Genomic DNA, 20,246 nt, shown 5'->3' with positions numbered 1-20,246 from the left:
GTTATTTTTAATATTCCTGTAAGTAGAATTTTTTTTTTGGGAAAATAACCATGATATATGATTGCTAGTATATTCTTTTAAAGTTATAATGTAATCGCATCAAGAAACGATTTGTTTCGCGAAAAATAAATGATTCCTTTCGTTATCGATATGCTTAAAGTTTGAACCACGCAATCATCCCCACAAAAGCAATGATAGGCCCAAGATGTTCGCTTTGTCAAAATGAGTCATGGACCAATTTCTTAATTCATAGATGATGATGGGTTGAGTTGTTATATAAATTAGTTATATTCATTAAATGATCATATATAAGTTTACAACTTACTTAAATCCAGCTCACCTATGACTCTCTCTTCATTCTCTCTTGCTATCACTTGATCTCGCGTTCATTCACTTCGCGCTTTCATCTCAGTGTGGGTATGAGTTTTCCCAAACTCGATTAAATATGAAAATGTTTTAACAATATGGATTAGGTCGGGTCGGGTGTGGATTTGGTATGAGTCGGATTGGATATGGGTCACTGGATTTGCATTATATATAAATGAGTCAAAACGGATTAAATGGGTCTATTTGGGCCGGACCATTTTCGACTCGACTCAACCCACTCGTTTAATGGGTCTACATGAGGCCAATTAATCTCAACCGTCAAATTATATAGGGTTAATACCACGAAAAACCCCAAATTAGTACATCTGTGACAAATTTACCCTAAAAATTAACCCCTAAATTGGTACACTTATGATAAATTTACTCTTCGTTAGTTTCTGTTAAATTAGACTGTTAAATTGTTGAGTTGAATGACACGTAAATGGTTTTACCCTCCATTTATCACAAGTGATCAATTTGTGATTTTTCTTAATATTAATCCAATTTAACGGAAACTAACGTAAGGTAAATTTGTCATAAATATATAAGTTTGGAGTTTTTAATGACCAAAAAAATTAATTCGGAATAAATTTATTATAGATGTACAAGTTTAGGATTTTTCATAGTATTAACCTAATTATACGCGGGCGTGGACTCGAACTTGCCTAATCAAACACGTGACATTATCCGAACAATAGTAAAATTGCAACGACAGCCTGGCAGGCTGATTTGGCCTTGGGCCCCACAAGCCCAAAAAAACCGCGGGGAAGAACGACGAGGGCAAAGCGAAACACACAAAACCGAAAGCCAAACGTCACTCTCTCTGCTCTCTGCTCTCATCACTCTCTCTCTCTCTCTCTACGTCCATATCTCTTCGCCGTCGCTGATGGAGTCCACCGGCGACCGCGACCCCGCCGGCGGCCACCGCCGCCACCGGCCGGATGAGAGAGGCCAGAAGCGCAAGGCGGAGGCGGGGCCGGGGCCCTACGTCGGTCCCCGCTCTTCCGCGGAGTGGTTTGAACTGATCAGGCGCGTGGTCACGGAAGCCGACCCGGCGAAGCTGGTGCCCCTCGCGATCGAGATGGTCGGCATCCTCGACCGCACCTTCTCCTGGCGCGAGGACGATCGCGACGACGCCCAGAGCGCCATTGGCATCCTTGCTGCACTCGCCGAGAAGGGTAAACGAGTCGCTGAGCACACGCCCCCCCACTTTTTGTCGCGTTGATCGTCTCGAGTTCGTCTGTTTATAGCGTAGAGATTGAGTGATTGCTGGGACGTTAGCTGATTGATCGTGGAATCTCGTCACGCGCGATTAGTGTAGGCTGTAGAGTTGGTGAATGACTGAATGAACCATTAAACGAATCGATCGAAGTACGTAACCAAGTAAAATCAGAATGCATACACAGAGAAGGATGAGGAAGAAGAAGAGACAGAGTGCGGTCGAGATTTGACGAGAACGCTGCACAAAGATGCGATTTTTGCGATTCTCGACCTCAGACTAATCTCACTGATATACGCAATGAGCGATCCAGGGTCGAGATTAAACGGTCAGAGAAGCTCTGTTTTAGCGAATACCTTTCGGTTGGTGAGCCACCAAGACAAGTACGAGAAGAAGAAGCCATCGTTGTTCTGGCCCTGGTTCTTGCTGGGGTTGATGCAATGTGGGTTCTTGTTCTTGCTACTGCAGAACAATCAACCACGGACGACTATTTCTCTTCTCTCTCCCTCGCCTCTCTGTCCCTCTCAGAGGCTACAACACATTCTTGTGAGGGGCAATAATAAAGGGAGGAGCGGAATGAGAGTGGAGGGAGTAAATGAGAGGAGAGGGAAAATGGAAAGGAGTTGGTGGTGGTGAGGTCAGAGAGAGAGAGAGAGAGAGAGAGAGAGAGAGAGAGAGAGAGAGAGAGAGAGAGAGAGAGAGAGAGAGAGAGAGAGAGAAGGGAATGGAAATGGGAGGATTTAAATTGGGTTTGAAGAGATTTTGGGAGAGTAAAATAAGAGGGAGAGAGAGATAGAGAGAGAAAATGCCGGCTTTGACGTCAGAGAAAGCTTTATTTTATTTTTTAATTTTTTTAATCTTTTGTAGGTAAATGTGTGAACGAGATGGTTGAGAATGGAGTAATTCCTGCTTTAGTGAAGCATTTGCAAGCGCCGCCTTCGGGAGAAGGGGACAAGTGCGAGAAGTTTCGCTGGCATGAAGTTGAGAAGTCGAGTGCATACGCTCTGAGATTGCTTGCTGAGAAGGTAAGTGTAGTTCATATTGCTGATCTTTTTTCGAAATTTTTCAAGATGTAGATGCAATCAAGGTAAGTTTTTGTGTCTTCTTTCAATTGGAAATGTTAAAACTTCTATCTTCTACTTTTGGATTAAGTTTGAAGCACTACATTGTGGTCAAGGGCTATTTATTCTGCTCAAGTCTTCTTTTCCGTCTCTTGGTTTCAACAGCCAGAGCATCGACAACTCATAGTTAATGCTGGTGCCTTATCCCATCTACTCAATCTGTTGAAGCGGCACAAAGCAGGCTCTAGTTCACAGTCTGTGAATGGTCTTATTCTAAGAGCAGCCGAGGCTATTGCAAAGCTTGTTCTAGGTAATAGCAGCGCCAACTTCCTTGTAAGGTATTATGGCTTTCATACTTGTATGATTAATTGTCATTTTTTATAGTACCGCATCTTTCCTTGATTATACGGTGGATTTGTAGGATGGGAGGTGGTATTCCACTACTGGTTGAGTTGCTAGATGCCAATGACAAATATGTGCAAGGTGCAGCTGCCGTGGTGTTGTGCATGCTGGCTTTGGAAAATAAAGAGAATAGGAATCAGGTGGTCACATTTTAGGAAGTTAAAACTTCCAATTTGTCCTTCTGCAGCAATATTTGCCAAAAAATCTAGTGTCTATGGAGTGGCTTTTATTTTTTATCTTTTGCTTTTTTCAAATCTTGCAGCTCAAGCATCATTCTTTTTAAATTTTAACGGGCTAAACTTTCATATTATACAATTACTGACATGTAAATTTAAATAATCTATTTATTATTTCTTTTTAAAATAATATTCTGGACTTTACCAGGAAAGGAAAATGCTGCTTTTTATTTTTATATGCCAAATCAAATGGACTATTAGTAACTTGTAATTTCAGATCTTGGATTGTGGTGCTCTTCCAAGCATTGTGTTGATGCTCAAATCTGAGAATGCTGACATACACATTAAGGCGGTAAAATTTCTAGACAACCATTGTGCTTCATTGACCTATTTATGTGCTTATTATGGATTCTTAACTCGTTAATTGCACCACTAAAACTCACAATTTGCAGTGATCACTGGCTTTTCAGGTTGCATTGATTAGTGTTCTAGTGCGCTCATCTCCAAAAATAAAGAAGGATGTTCTGGCTGCTGGAGCTTTGCAACCTATCATTAGATTGCTCAGGTATGACTATGTCTTGGGTTTATTCATTGGTCACGATGTCTTTTGCTTGGTTGGCAAAGCAACTGTATATTGCAACTGTTTCATGTTGGAAACTACTGTCTCTTTGTGAAATTCAAAGTTCGTCTGTTGCAATGCAGTTCCAGCTGTGTTTTGAGCCAGAAGGAGGCAGCTCGCTTAGTTGGGCTATTTGCTGCTGCCAATTCAGTTTGTAAGGTGACTTATGAGAGTTGCTGTTTTACTTGTGATCCCTCTATATCCTTTGCTCTGTAGTTTTTTGTCTTCTATATATTTCTCTAAAGAAATATCATTTATATTACTTTTTATAGTGAAAACGATGATCACTTCTCTCTGTGCATCCCGAGAGCCCTCTGCCTGGGCCTCAGAGATCATATAAATATTTTTTTGAGGTCCTACTATTGGTCCTATGAAAGAGCCCTTACAAATGATCCTCATTTTCTTTTCTTTCAAAATTTCAGCAAAGTAGCTACTGTCTGCTGCTTAAGTGTACTGAAAATTTTCGACCAAAAAAAAGTGTACCAAAAATTTCACTATATCTTAAACTGCATAAATGACAATACAAGTACCTAGTTTGACAAATGGTAATGTCCACTTTCCTTCATCACACACATGAGCAAGCTTTCTTAACTGCATGCATCTTTTATTTAGTCCGATGATTGTAAGTAGCATATATAAATGTGGATGTACTAGTCTAGAAAACCTGATGTACTAATCATACGATGTGTTAAGTACAATAAATACGACAGAGGTTTTGGTAATGCATGTCTGGCTTTTGATCCGGAATCTTCTCTGGTCAAGTTATATGAAACCGCTCTGAGCTAAAGTTTCTTATCTTTGAATTCCATACTTTGGTCCTCGGCATAAGGGTCCAAACAGATGTTATTGGCAAAAATGTCTAAGGGATTATTTTTGCTGCTCTTTCTCTCTCAAGAAGCTGAATGGTTTTGTTTGTATTCCGATTGTGACTAGAAGCTCATTTGCTCACATTATTCAACAATGTTATACTTCTTGTCCATTTTAATGAAAAGCTTTAAACAGGCTATCGTTCAGAGGGGTGCAGTACGTCCACTTATTGAGATGCTTCGATCACCTAATCTTCAAGCGAGGGAATTTTCGGCTTCTGCATTGTGGAGATTGGCTCAGGTCATTTTACTCTACTGCAGCACTGGTCATTGATTTATAAGAATGTTGTGCTCAATTTATTTGAATGCTTTTCTTTTCCTTTATAGTTTCAATGACTTAAATTTCCCCTGCGTTTGAAAATTTAGAAGTTATCGTAGATATTAATGAAATTCCTGACTTCAGAAAATGGGGAGTTTGCACCTGTAGTTACCATGACTAGTTAATCCTATTGTATGGTTTATACATAGTAGATGTCAATGTGGTTTGCATGCTTAATTGCTGTTAATTCAATCAACCTTTTCAACTTCTGGACATGAACTCATTGTCATCTTGTAGTGATTCATAGAATACTTAGCCATGACTTGCTGATAAGCTGGTAGTTCAATTTAATTCCCCTCTGAACTTCATCATCTGCTTTCTGACAGCATGAAAATGAGCAATATATTAGCTTGGAGTAGAGCGGCTCTCTGGTTGGGCTAGTTGTGAGATTCACTGTACTCACTATAGGAAACACGTTCTTAATTTCAGAACTCAGACACTCAGGTTGGTATTGCTCATGAGGGCGGCTTACTGGCATTACTGAGACTTCTAGATTCAGAAAGTGAATCATTGCAGGATGTTGCTGCATGTGCTCTTCATTCTTTATTGAATAATGAGGTATTGAATAATCAGAAACTTTTCTGGACCAAGACTCAAATCCTATTGAAGTGGATGGCTGTCGACAACATTCCCGCGTCATCTAATGGATTTTCTTCATTTTTCACAGGATAACGTGTCAGATTTTATAACTATTGGTGGATTTCGGAAGCTACAGAGAGGAGAATTCACTGGCCGAGTAAGTCTAAGTCAATCTCCTTGTTGGCGACTCTCATATCATACTCAACATTAATTATCCAAGCAGACGAAAAAATATTTGTCCTGCTACTGCTACGATCTGTACAATTGATGCCGAGATTGTTTTGGTACCACCAAATAACATCACCCAATGAGAAAATTCCTTTTCAACTTGGTTCATCTACTATGTTTTCCTAGACTCTAAATGTGCAGCAGCAGGCTCTACTCAACTTTCCAAAAATTGAGCTGGAGGACCCCGTTGCACAAGGATGTGTCCTTAAACTTGACATAAAGAGCCACATCCCCTGCGCATGATTGATGAACCTTTTCGTAACATCCAAAGTTATTGGATAGGGATGCTCTGGACCGGGTTGTAAGTTGAGTGGCATGTTGCTCTTGTGTTCTAAGTATAGAGGATGTTTAGCTTGAAGTTTAACATTGCAATATTTTTGAAAACCCTAACCTGAGTAGGAGTGAAGGACTGTTTCACTATATGAAGTATAGAGACTAAAACCATTAGCATTAAAGTTTAGGGGCTCACTTACCAAATTTCCCAAAGCATAGTGAGTGTCTAGGCAATAATGACAAATATTTCCATTTAAATTTAGGCGTCTAGCAATGCAATGAGGAACTACCTAGGTAACTCTTTCTTCTTCAATCATTTATAGTGCTACCATGACAAATTATGTGCCATATTCAATTATGTATCTCAATTTGATTGGAAGTCTGAAGCAATCAACTAGGAAGCTAAGTTGCACTCGTGGCCAATTGATGTCTTGGGGCACACTAAAAACCTATGAAATATATTATGAGATACTTACTATATGAAGCATTTCTATGCCTTTGTGTTAGTATTAGTATGAGTTTGTTCGCCATGTTGTTTTGCAGGCCACAAAAGTTCGTGTTAAAAGAACAGTGAAGAGATTAGAGCAAAAGATTCGAGGCCGAGTGCGTATCTATCTTTATAAAGACATTCTTCGTGATAGTGATGCTTATTTTGCAATATTTTTATGCTGGCGATGCTTATATACCGTAGGCAGGTTGTGCAGTGTGCTTTTCATACTTAACATTGGTCAAATAATTTTTTGGTTTTCTTCTATGTAGGTCTTCAAACACTTATTGCTTTTAATGCGTGCATCAAAGAGTACCATCCAAGGAAGAGTAGCTGTAGCTCTTGCACACCTTTGTCTCCCAACAAATCAACGGATGATTTTTATCGATAATAATGGCATGTTATACTTTGGAATATTTATTAGCTTTTCTATGCCCAACATATCATGCTCAAGAGCCATCAACTACCATGTTAGAAAAACTTTTTAGTGACTAAAAAAGCTATTTTTTCATGAAGGATTGAAGTTGCTACTTGGGTTACTTATTTCTTCATGTCCCGAGGAGCAAGTTGATGGTGCACTAGCTTTGTTCAAGTTGGCTAATAAAGCAATGATCTTTTCACCTTTAGATGCAGATTCTCCTGCTCCAGCACCGCAAGTATGCTGTTTATGTATTTACTCTAGCCCATCATACTTATACTTTATTAGAAACTTGGTCTTCGAATTTATAATGCCTATACTTATTGCCTAGTTTCACTCGTGTTTCCCAATGCTCCTTGTCGGAGGAAGGTTTGGTATTCCAGAGAAGCTTGTAATTTAGGGCTTTTGAAGCAACTTCTTCTGTCAGCTACACAATGGTGAATTGATCAACAATGCCATCTGATGGTGATGGTGATCTTTACCTTTGAGGGAATGTTTTGTTATGGGAGAAACAACATTCTATGAGAAACACCACGGAGTTTGGTATGTCATGTGCAGGGTAGGAGGTGCATTTAATCATTGTTAACGAATAATTATGTTTATAGAGGTTGACTTGTAAATAGTCCTACTATCATAAATAGCAAGGGGTGCATAGTCATCCCAACACAATCTTATAATCACTCTCTTGTTCTTTTACTTTCTCATGGTTTCAGAGCCATGACTTTAGCTGCATGTTAGCTAGTGTGGTTAAAATACCTAGTTGAGTTGTTGGGATTCAGAAAAACAAAGCCTATGGATCTAGTTTGTGATGATCAGGCTATACTGAACATTTTTTCTGACTGGGAACCAGGACGAAATTGGTTTGTGGTGATATCAAGATAGCCTTTTGTGGGTTCAAATGATCAACTTGCCGACTTATTTACTAAGTCTCTTGGAGGTCCTTGTTTGAATTACATATGTGACAAGTAACTTATACTACAATATATTTGCTTAAACTTGAAAAAGGGGGGGTGTGGGGTGTGGAGGGGGTGAAAGAATAATTCTATTTTTTTAGACATACATGCAGATACCTATATTGCATACTTATCAATGTACGAGGGGCACACAGTAAAACCGAACTAAACCATAAGCGTGTATTTGCAAAAAAAAAATGTCTCTCTTGTTCCTTCGCAATTACAATAGATTTTGTTAATTGATCTTTTTCTTGTCGAAACAGAGCATATATCCAGCTACTTTTATAAAATGCTTGAAAAGGGACATGCACATTTATAGGACTAACTTTGGATTGGGGATTCCTTAGATCCTTCATAGGTTTAGATTCATCGTAAGGCGGTGCATTTAGGATTAAATTTAACTAGGTTCGGCAACAAACTTGTTTCTCTGAGATATGGAAATACGATGCCAAATCATAGCTATACTTACACTTTCTTTGTGATCATGGTGAAAGGTGAATCTGGTTTGAACACGGAATTGATTTGGCTTGAGAAGTGGTAGTAGGATTCTGTTCCCCTATTCTTGTTGTCCTTCCGAATGGAGCATTTAGTGTAAGAACTGTATTTTACTTGAGCTCAAAACATGGGCTGTAAAGTGTATTACATACGAGTTTATAAGAATGATTTTCTCCTGTTTAAGAGATATATACACAGATGTTCTCATGAACTTCTAACTAAGGAAATTTTGTGATAAATGATGAAGTTGAGGATAATAGAGGATTCTAAAATAAGTGAATATTACCTTAGTAGTCAGCTGCGACTTCTTTTGTGGTATTCATAATGAAACCTCACCTCGCTGATACTTTTCCTAAGTTCTTCCGGGGTCACTAGTTCTACTTAGTTTACTAGACATTCTTCATCTCAGCTTCATCTAATCTAAAAGGAGTGTAAACATCACGAAGTATGAAGTAATTGTGAAATTGATATTTCATCTTGAGGCCTTAAATGCGAAACTATCCATTGTTCCACTTTCATCTTATTCCTACACAATGTTTAAGCGCAATGCATTACTTTGATTGTTGATACTATTCATGTAGTTCAGCTTGTATTATTGTCCATTACATAGTTGCCATCTTGGTGAAGACGCATTGCCTTTTGTTAGAGGGTAAAAACTTGTGAACATCCCGGAAGGGAAAGATTGGAGCACAAGAAAAGGGAAAGTCATAGAGGCAGAATTCTCAACAAACAAATGACGAGTTTGAGGATGTGCTTATCGTGGCAGAATGCTGACATTGGCATGATCTCAAGTGATGTCTGTCACATAGACATGTGTCCGTGTCAATAGGTGGCTCTGTAGAAATCTTGGACGTTTGTATAATTTAAGGATGTTAGAAACAAGAAATCTAAGTTTGAAACTTGATGTTTTCTCTTTCATTGGGCTCTAATACCATCTAAAGAGGAGATAGTAGAGTAAGTAGATATTCTCTTACAGTAAGATGTGAGATCTCAGAATTGCATAACCACAATAATACAGTGGACATTAACATTGTTCACAGGTCATTAAATCCTTCTGGAAATTGAGTTCCTTGTTCTTCAAATCATTTTCATGAAGATTAAGTTTGACAAATCTATTACTATTTCTCCTTCGACATTTATGATCAATTAATTAATTTCTTTAATGCTTTAGCGATGCTTCTTTATTTGACCATATGTTCAATGCGCTGATGGAAGGAGTCTTATTGCAGATCTATCTGAGCGAGCAGTATGTGAACAATGCTATGCAATCTGATGTAACCTTTTTGGTTGAATGTGAGTTCGGGTTGTCTATCTAAGTTTGTATGCTCTTGTAAATTCAACCTAATTTCTGACTCTCCTGTTTGTTTTTATATCGGGCTGCCTCATGGTATTGACTTGCTTGTTGCAGCCAGACAATTCTACGCGCACAGAATTTGCTTGTCTGCTTCTTCAGATACATTCTGTGCAATGCTTGATGGCGGTTATCAGGCAAGTTTATTTATTCTGTTTAAGTTGGTATGTAATCATCAGTTGCGGCAGTCTGGCTCTTATTCTTGAGGAAACATACCCAGTTATTTTCATATTGAAGAAGCCTTATTAAGCTATCTGACTGTAGAGACGGGATTGGGTACACGATCCATTTTGACTGATTTCACTTTATGTGTTCTTACAGGAGAAGGATGCAACTAGCATAGAGATTCCAAACATAAGATGGGGGACTTTTGAGTTGATGATGAGGTCAATGCAATTTTTTTTTAACATGGCAAAGGGCCTATTTGCTTTATTCTCTAATTCACTAGATCCTTTAACTGGTACAGGTTCATGTATTCCGGGTCAGTTAAAATTACACCAGATATTGCACCAGAGCTTCTAAAAGCTGCTGATCAGTATCTCATTGAAGGACTAAAGCGACTTTGCGAGCATGCCATTGCACAGGTTAGCCAGAGAGGTTATCTGTCTATTTCCTTGATTACTGAGATAATTGGGAGTGCATATTGCAGGAACTATCTATGGAAACTATTTTAACTCTCTATGAACTCTCCAAAGATTTCCATGCGACATCATTGAGGCATTCATGCATCTTGTTCATCCTGGAGCATTTCCATGAATTCAGGCATCGGTATGCAATCTCAATAGTTTTTAGACTTCTGAAATTATATAGTTTATTCTGCTAACGAGATAACTAAGAATGATAAATCTTTTGAAGTTGGTGAATTGGAAAAATTATAAAGGTATCTGTTATTTGGAAATTCTGTGGCCATTTGGCAACTAGCAAGCTTGGTATCTCGGTCAGGGCTGGGCTCTTTGCATACCAGAAGAATGATTATTGGCTCGATATTTATACCATTTTCCAGTAATGCCTGGCTAAGGCACTGTCCACAGATGCAACACGCTTTTTAAATGTGTTCTCGTTTAACTTCCAGAGATGCCGCAGATTTGCACATTCTGAACACAACATTTGACATATAAATCTTGTTTCATGTCTGACCAGCACTCCTCAACATTATATCAGGATAGAATTTTAAGGAGCAGATTACATTTGGGTCACATTTACATGCGATATCTCTTGGCTTAGAAACTCAGGATGGAGTCACTTGGTTCTCACATCACTAACAGTTGGACGGTCGAAAATCTGCAATTGTTGCTGAGAAGTAGAGAGAGAGAGAGGGAAAAGCTTCTTGTGTATTAACCAGTAGTGTCTAATACATATACCAAAAATAAGACCTAAAGGTCCTAAGGACCACTTTACCCTTTTACTACTTCTAACACTCCCCCTCAAGCTGGAGCATAGATATTAATCATGCCCAGCTTGTTACAAATATATTCTATCCTCCCATTACCCAAAGGTTTAGTAAAAATATCTGCAAGTTGTTCACCGGTTCGAATATGATTGGGAATGATCATTCCACTCTGCAACTTTTCCCGAATAAAGTGACAATCAACCTCAATGTGTTTTGTTCTCTCATGAAACACAGGGTTGGAAGCTATATGCACTGCAGCTTTATTGTCACACCATAGAGTCATGGGTACTGAAGCTTTGAAGCCTATCTCAGTCAATAACTGTTGAATCCACACTAATTCACATGTCACTTGTGCCATGGCTCTATATTCTGACTCGGCACTCGAGCGTGCAACAACATTTTGTTTCTTACTCTTTCATGATACTAGATTTTCTCCAACCAAGGTACAATAGCCAGCAGTTGATCTTCTATCATCTGGAGACCCTGCCCAATCAGCATCAGAGAATCCTTCGACTTTGCTATGACCATGATTTTGGTAAATAATTCCTTTTCCTGGAGTCTTTTTCAAGTACCTCAATATCCGAATAACTGCATTCCAATGAGATGTACGAGGAGATGATAGAAACTGGCTTACCACACTTACTGGAAAGGCAATATCTGGTCGAGTGACTGTGAGATAATTCAGTTTTCCTACCAGTCTCCTATATCTCTCCGGGTTATCAAGAGTTTCTCCTCCCTCAGCAGCTAGTTTGACCCCTTGTTCCATGGGTGAATCAAGAGGTTTTGATCCCAACATACCTGTCTCATTAAGCAAATCCAGTACATATTTTCTTTGTGATAGAACAATACCTTTATGTGACTGAGCAACTTCAATTCCTAGGAAATACTTCAATTTTCCTAAATCCTTGGTCTGAAACTGTTGATGAAGATAAATCTTTAGTTCAGCTATACCAGTCAAATCATCTCCCGTGATGATAATATCATCAACATACACAATCAAGAACAGTTTGCCTCCCCGTGACTGTTTATAAAAGAAAGAATGATCATTTCCACATCTAGACAGTCCAAAAGAAAGTACAGCATCAGAAAATCTTCCAAACCATGCTCGTGGGGATTGCTTCAAACCATATAAAGACTTCCTTAATTTGCAAACCATAACCCCAGACTCCCCCTGAGCAACAAACCCTGGAGGTTGCTCCATATAAACTTCCTCATGAAGAGTACCATGCAAGAAGGCATTCTTAACATCAAGCTGAAATAAAGGCCAGTTATATGTGGCAGCAAGGGATATCAAAATACGAACAGAAGTAAGTTTGGCAACAGGAGAAAAAGTGTCTAGATAGTCAACTCCATAAACCTGAGCATACCCTTTTGCAACAAGTCGTGCTTTTAAACGAGCCAGAGAACCATCAGGATTGACTTTCACAGCAAATATCCAACGACAACCAATAGCAGCTTTGGCTGAAGGAAGAGGTACCAAGTCCCAAGTCTGATTAAACTGGAGAGCCATTAGTTCTTCTTCCATTGCTGTCCTCCAGCCAGAATTTTGTAATGCTTCAGATACAGACTTGGGGATAGGATATTGGTCCACAGTAGATAGAAAGGATCGAAAAGAAGGAGAGACAGAAGAATATGAGACGAAGTTTGCAATGGAGTGTTGAGTACAAGTACGCGTACCTTTGCGATGAGCAATAGGAAGATCAAGATCAGATACAAGAGGAGGGTCAACTAATGGCGGATCTGGAGCTGAAGATGACGTAGTAGTGTCATGAGCAAGGGGGGAAATAGTAGCTACTCGAGGACGTCGAGTATAAACCTGGAGAGGAGGTGGTTCCTGTGTAGAGACCTGTGAAGTAGTTGGAGCAGGTGACCGAAGGGTAGTCACATAGAAGTCTTCATCAAACTCAGAAACAGAAATTGGAACATCATGATAAGGCGTGGATTCGAAGAATGAAACATCAGCAGTTATAAAGTATTTTCTCAGTAATGGAGAATAACAACGATATCCCTTTTGAGTACGAGAATAACCCAAAAACATACACTTGATCTATGTTGCACCGACACGCGACACGCGACACGCGACACGCGACACGACACGACACGACACGACACGACACGCGACACGTCAATTCTCAAAAAATACCATTTTCCGACACGTTAGGACACGTATATTAAATATATATTTTTAATAATTAAATATCATCACAATTATAAAATGACCTACCACAGCTCTCAATAAGAAAAAAAGACAGCAGTCCACCAAAATTTCTTTTCCCCATCCATCTGACCTCCCCATCTGACCTCCCTATAAGAAAAAAAAACGCAGCCCACCCATCTGACCTAGCCCACTACTTTTCCTTTTCCCCCAACCCACCCACACACGCCCCCCTTCCCCGACTTCTCCCTTCTTCCCGCCTCCACCACCACAATTTCTTTCGAAACGAGAGGGAGCGGCGAGCGCGAGCGGGAGAGGGAGCGGCGAGCGCGAGCACGACCGCGCAAGCGCGAGCCGCGAGCACGACCGGCTAGCGCGACGGCGAGCACGACCGGCGAGCGCGAGCGGCGAGCGGCGAGCAGCGAACGCGACGGCGAGCACGATCGGGAGCGGGAGCGGGAGAGGGAGAAGGAGCGGTGAGCGCGAGGCGCGAGGCGCGAGCACGACCGGCTAGCGGGAGCGGGAGCGGGAGAGGGAGCGGTGAGCGGCGAGCGGCGCGGAGGACGGGAGTTCGTCGGTCGAACAGAGAAGTAAAGAGGCAATCGTGTTTTAGCCCTAATTTGGTGGGCGACGCCTTTTATTGTTCTCTGTTTTCATTTTTTTACAAATTTTACTCTTCGGACACGCCGGACTCGCGTGTCGGACGCGTGTCCGGAGAGTTGACTTCGTGTCGGAAATCCGACACCGTGTTGACCGCGTGTCGGAGGCGTGTCCACGCGTGTCGACGTGTCCAACACGTGTCGACGTGTCCGACACCGACACGTTGGCCATTTTCACGTGTCGGTGCAACATAGCACTTGATAGCCTTGGGATCAAGTTTTGATACTCCAGGTCGATGATCACGAATAAAACAGACATAACCAAAAATACGGGGTGGTAAGACAAATAGTGACACATTTGGAAACAAAGTAGAAAAAGGAATACCACCTCGCAAAACAGAAGAGGGCATGCGATTGATGAGATAGCATGCAGTTAGAACAGCATCACACCAAAAGGTTTTGGGAACCTTCATTTCAAACAACATGGATCTAGTAACATCCAATAAGTGTCTATTCTTTCTTTCAGCAACACCATTCTGTTGTGGTGTATCAGGACAGGAAGATTCATGGATCATACCATGTTGAGTCATAAAGTCAGAAAAAGGTGCAGAAAAGTACTCTTTAGCGTTATCAGAACGCAAAACTTTAACCTGCACACCAAACTGAGTATGAATTTCATACACAAATGCACGAAATATAGAAAACAATTCTGAACGATTTTTCATTAGATATAACCATGTTACCCTGGAATAGTCATCAACAAAAGTAACAAAATATCTGAAACCCAGATTAGAAGCCACATGACAAGGACCCCAAATATCTGAATGAACTAACAAAAAAGGGGACGCTACTCGTTTAATAACTCGTGGCGGGTAACTAATACGATGTAATTTGCCCAGTTGGCATGACTCACACTCTAAACTAGAAAGGGATCCAAAACTAGAATCTAACTTCTGAAGGCTACGTAGAGAAGGATGACCAAGTCGACAATGGATCTGATGTAAGGATGCAACACTAGGACATGCAATGGGAGTAGCGTCTTCAAGTACATACAACCCCCCTGCCTCATGTCCTCTACCAATCGTCCTCTTCGTAGCCAGATCCTGAAAAATACAAGAATCAGGGTAGAATGTTACTGAACACTGAAAATTTTTGGTTAATTTACTGACAGACATGAGGTTAAACGGAAATTGAGGAAGATAAAGCACTGAGGACAATGGCAAGGAAGGAGTTGGATAAACTGTGCCAACCCCCTTAACATGTGTAGATGATCCATTGGCTATGGTTACCTTGGATGAAGATGAAGTAAGAGAGGAAAATATACCTGAAAGACCCGACATGTGGTCAGAAGCCCCTGAATCAATGATCCAAGGACAAGAAGCAGCTGAAAGGCATGTAGTCGCATTACCTGTCTGTACCAAAGTAGCAGTGGAAGAAGCAGGCTGTGAAATCTGAGACTGGGTGTATCGTGCAAACTCCTCATCAGACATAACAACTACCTTGCCTTCAGAAGACTGTGGAGAAGAATCAGTACCAGAAGCAGTATGTGCAAACTGTTGTTGGTGCACTGATCTTCCATGTAACTTGTAACAGAATTTTTGAATATGGCCAGCTTTCCCACAGTAATGACACGTCCGTATGGCCCCTGAGTTGTTAGTAGACACGTGCTGTTGGCCTTGGCCTCTCCCTGGTCCTTCACCTCGGCCTCCTCCTCGGCCACCACGTCCACTATATCCTCCACGATTTCCTCCATCACTCCTGCTACCGCTACCCGATCGAGATTGGAACACAAGAGCTGAACTATCTGCCATAGGTGTAATATCTTGAGGAGACTCACGAGATACCCGAAGTACCCGAGCAAACGTATCCGTGAGTGATGCGACAGCCTCTCCTCCAAGAATCTGAGACCTAACAGTTTCATATTCAGGACCAATGCCTGCTAGATACACCATTACAGCCAATTGTTCTCTTTGAAGTTGCATTTGCTGAATATTGGCTGAAATGGGAAGAATAGCATTCAACTCCTCATACATTCTCTTAAACTCAGCAAAGTATTGCGTCATAGGACGTCCCTTCCTTTCAGATCGGTAAAACTCCTGCGATAACTCATAAACTCGTGACAGGTTATTTTGGCCAGAATATAATACATTCAAATAGTCCCACATTTCTTTGACCGTGTCAATATGAGTTACTAGATCAACTATATTATTTTCCATAGCGTTTAACATCTGACCAAGGATGCATGCATCAACAATATCCCAATTTGCATCATCTTCGGGTTTCGGCTCAGTTATGTGTCTAATCTGATTCCTGCTTGTCAAAGTAAGCTTCACAATTTTCTTCCATTGATGGAAGTTAGAACTCCCCACAAGCTTCTTATCAGTAATTCGATTAGATGAAGACGACATCACCTCAGTCATCACAGGATTATTCCTCTCAGAATCACCCATCCTTCAATATCCCAGCAGACCGTATACTGGCACAACAATTTAGCACTTCAACAGACCATTTATCACAACAATTTAGCAATCCAACAGACCGTATATGGGCTCCCAAGCCTCGTCAACGTTACTAGCCTTCCTCCACACCTCCACCAATCAATAAACTATAACCCGATTGATCAAACATCCATAATCTAAAGTCTAACAACCATGCAATCTAACCTGGCCAGTATTGAAGAGCGACAAAAGCAAGCAAGGCAACAACGACAGCATAGTCCAGCAACAAAACCACTGCAGAAACTATGAAAAGGCTAAGAACACCTTCCCGCCAGCTTGAAATCCATCTTGAAGAATTTTCATTTGATTGTCATTCCATCGAGAGACAATAACACATGCTGAAACTACTGGCCAGTTTCACAAATTTCTTGCATAAAGCAATTCCAGAGGAACAGAGGAACAAAGGAGGAACAGAGGAGGAGAGACCTTCAGAGACCTTCAGTTCATGGAGAGACCTTCAGTTCACGGAGCCAAGGAGACCTTCAGTTCACATCAATGGCGAGGAAACCTCCAATCACCAGGCTCGCGTGACTAGCACGACCTGAATCGCGCGAGCTGGAGCCCCGCGCGAGCTGGGTCGCGCGGCTGAACCCCGCACGAGCTGGGTCGCGCGGCTGGAGCCCCTCGCGAGCTGGGGTCGCCGGCGACGCGTTGTTCCGGCGACGGCGACGGCGCCGGCGACAGGTTGTTCTGGCGGCAGCGGCTAGGGTCGAGGCTCTGATACCATGAGAAGTAGAGAGAGAGAGAGGGAAAAGCTTCTTGTGTATTAATCAGTAGTGTCTAATACATATACCAAAAATAAGACCTAAAGGTCCTAAGGACCACTTTACCCTTTTACTACTTCTAACAGTTGCTAAGAGCCAAAACTCATATCACTAGTGGTTGATCACTTTGTGCCACTATCACCTTAAAGCTAAAGGCTGCAACATCAAGGCCACAGACTTTAGCTAAGTTGGCTAGCGTCACCCTGGTTGCCATTGCAAGGGATTGCTCATTGCAAGTGGCCACAATCCAACCTATATTACCCCGCAGTGAGCCGCAGGACATTGCTTAAGGGTTTTCATCTGGAATTTTTAAGCCAGGCTTATTATTATCCTCAGAAAAATTTCATCCAAGTAGAGATTTGACAGTATTATCTGGAGTTTCTGCATGAGGTGTGTAGTTTTGCCCGTGTTTTCATTCAAGTACGTGCATTTGCCATCGTCACCTGCTGCATTTGTAATTTCACAAAGGATTGCTAGTGAGAAACTTTCATTTGGGTTGGTTCTTTCCAGCCTTGGCCAATTAATATGAGAAAAGGAATTGTGGTACTGCTCCTGGCTATGTGATTTTCTAACTTGTTGCTTTTGTGAGGTTCAGCCTTTATTATGTTCAAAGCGTAATACTAGAGGTAGTCGATTTAGCAGTGAAATCCATCTTCCGCGGTTTGGTTCAGTGAGAAAGGACGGCACTATTTTGGTAGTTCAAATGGATCTTTGTGTATGTCTGTCTTCGCGTATGTATTGATAAGTCTGCTGTTAATGCTCGACTCTTGGTGATCTTGCATGCCTTCATCATTTTGTACTGACAAATGACATTTATTACTTGTCTTATGCCACCCTCCTAATTTCATTCAAATCAGTTTTGCCGTATAATCTTGAAATATAACTGCCTCTTAATATATTATTTTTCAGTTGCATTGTTTGCTAATATGGTTGTTGCAATTCTTCAGGTACTCTCATCTAATTCAAGGAATTGTGTCGGCAATACGTGATTATTTTTCTGAAGTGTTGACTAAGTTAACCTACATGCAAAAGGCGTGAAAGCGCAGCAATTTCATTTGGCTCTGGCTAGTTATGGCGTTTAGAGAAAGTTGGCAGGCCTCTTGATGTAGGAGCAAGCCAATGGTGGACCATCTATACTTATCTCTGAGCCCTATTTTACTCCATAGATAAATTTTGCAAGAATTGAATATAGTCCAACTCTGACATGGTATAGTTCTTTTCATCTGCCCACATTCAATTAAACTAAAGGAGGCTTTCTTAGCCATTCAGGCACACACATCTTTCTTTCTCGAACAGGGACCGATTAGAAAACATTGCGTGAACTCAGTGAGAATTCAATATAAATTCAACTTTTATGCTGGATTTTTCTCTCTTTTTTCATCTGCGATCAACAAATCAACAAAAGGGAAAAGAAGGTTTTGAACGCTACTAGCAAGACTCATCTTTTTCCTTGCTAATTAGTGTGATTAAAAAGGAGTTGTTAATTAGTGTGATTTCGGGAACTAAAAAGGTTTGTTTTAGAATTTAGACAATGACAATGCTCATCCATATACATTATACACACACATGATAAATACACCCAATGCATACAACTATATAGGGATATTATAGTTTTTTTAACACTCTTGTAAGTAGAAGATGTTTTTTTTTTGGAAGAAAAGCCATGAGCTATGATTACTAGTATATTGTCTAAAAGTTATAAAGCTAAACTTGAAAAAGGTAATTTCATTTAAGTTGATTTTATTTTGAATTTCACGCTAATTTACAGTTTGTGCTTAACAAAATACCATGATTATATTCTGCAGTTGATGAGAGCTTTGGTGAGAAGTATGGGCTGAGGTGTGCCAAAATGTGTTAATAAATCCGACCATCATGACTTGGTGGTGACGATGTTGCGTTAGTTGACATAAATCTTTCACACACACAATTACTAACATAAATCTTTCACACACAATTGGGGAATGGATATCCATTTGTGTATATCACTCAGCTACTATATGGGTATCTGCACACGTTCTGCATGCATTGAGTATTAAACTGAATGTCAACTCATGAGATCTATTTTTATTAATTATACGCACAATTGTAGTCATATATACATAACGCATGGATTACATTATCTTAAATAAACTTTAATAATACGTTGATTTCCCTATTGATAGCGATATGTGATATTACTTGTTGATACTATGCTGTTGTGCTCTCAAGATGAGTGGTGAGTAGATATCCTGCTTTTGACGTAGAGCTTTTGTTTACTAAGCTTAGGCTTATCCCAAAATATTTTACAGATGAGTCGAGTTTGCAGTTTAGGGACATTTACATTAGCACTTTCGAAGATCTCTTCTAGGGTGCACCTTCTATTTGGGAGTATTAATTATGTGCATAAAGAAAAACAAGTGTACCTCATTTGGAACTAAGTTATTCATTCATTCGATTGAAAATTCGAACTGTATGGACAATTCAGGTCGTGACAGATATCCCAATATTCGATGTGTGGCCCGGCCCATTCTTATGCCACCTGCCATCTTAAAAGTACGTTAGGAACTACACCTTGATTGAGCCCTCTCACCATGATGATTACTCCCCACCCTTGTTGAATCGAGTATGGGTCTAGTATGTCCATGAAACACACATTCACAAGGGTTCTCCTCTGATAACATCAATAACAACCCGGCCTATTCTACTTGTGTCAACCTCCCAAAAGCAGTATTCCGAGTAACCACACAAGATGATTGACCATTTGAGAATGGATGTTGACTTATAAATAACTCCACACGGCCTCTCCCATCCAAAGTGGAAATTGGGACGGCACATTGAAAACTCAAATGTGTTGGCCACAAAAAAAAAGAAAAAAGAAATAACGAATGCAAAATTTTCAGCGGCTAAGGGATCGTTGCCAATGAAAATCACGACGGGATCATCATCATCATCGCCAATTAATTCCACGGGCTACACTTCGATTTGGACACTCTTAAAAACGAGGGACATAAATAATTTTACTTGAAAGGAAAACTAAATATTTCGAATT

At 40.5% G+C, this 20,246-nt stretch overlaps 2 protein-coding genes across 3 annotated transcripts; one reads left to right on the top strand and one right to left on the bottom strand.

Moving 5' to 3' along the window:
• The first annotated feature begins 1,181 nt into the window (after positions 1-1,181).
• Positions 1,182-18,537, top strand: LOC130135881 (ARM REPEAT PROTEIN INTERACTING WITH ABF2-like). The gene is made up of 19 exons (XM_056305705.1): positions 1,182-1,544; positions 2,453-2,610; positions 2,812-2,984; positions 3,068-3,188; positions 3,502-3,576; positions 3,695-3,789; positions 3,927-4,002; positions 4,846-4,950; positions 5,458-5,586; positions 5,696-5,764; positions 6,652-6,711; positions 6,868-6,991; positions 7,112-7,251; positions 9,691-9,754; positions 9,870-9,949; positions 10,134-10,198; positions 10,279-10,396; positions 10,462-10,580; positions 18,166-18,537. The coding sequence occupies exons 1-19, from the start codon at positions 1,253-1,255 to the stop codon at positions 18,254-18,256; spliced, it is 2,154 nt and encodes a 717-aa protein (XP_056161680.1). The 5' UTR covers positions 1,182-1,252; the 3' UTR covers positions 18,257-18,537.
• On the bottom strand, positions 14,923-16,421 carry LOC115671939 (uncharacterized). 2 transcript variants are annotated; one of them, XM_030593639.2, is made up of 2 exons: positions 15,281-16,421; positions 14,923-15,059 (listed from the first exon to the last, which is right to left on the bottom strand). In XM_030593639.2, the coding sequence occupies exons 1-2, from the start codon at positions 16,404-16,406 to the stop codon at positions 15,031-15,033; spliced, it is 1,155 nt and encodes a 384-aa protein (XP_030449499.2). In that variant the 5' UTR covers positions 16,407-16,421; the 3' UTR covers positions 14,923-15,030. The 2 variants fall into 2 exon arrangements, with proteins under 2 accessions (XP_030449499.2, XP_056161681.1); XM_056305706.1 differs by having other exon boundaries at positions 14,931-15,059; positions 15,365-16,421.
• Positions 18,538-20,246: the final 1,709 nt, after the last annotated feature.

Source organism: Syzygium oleosum, unplaced genomic scaffold (genome assembly GCF_021117445.2).
Source record: "Syzygium oleosum isolate NSW1041296 unplaced genomic scaffold, Sole_v2.1 Sole_v2.38, whole genome shotgun sequence".
NCBI lineage: Eukaryota > Viridiplantae > Streptophyta > Magnoliopsida > Myrtales > Myrtaceae > Syzygium > Syzygium oleosum.
The sequence above is the reverse complement of the archived record's forward strand: the minus strand, read 5'-3'. Positions and strand labels throughout refer to the sequence as shown.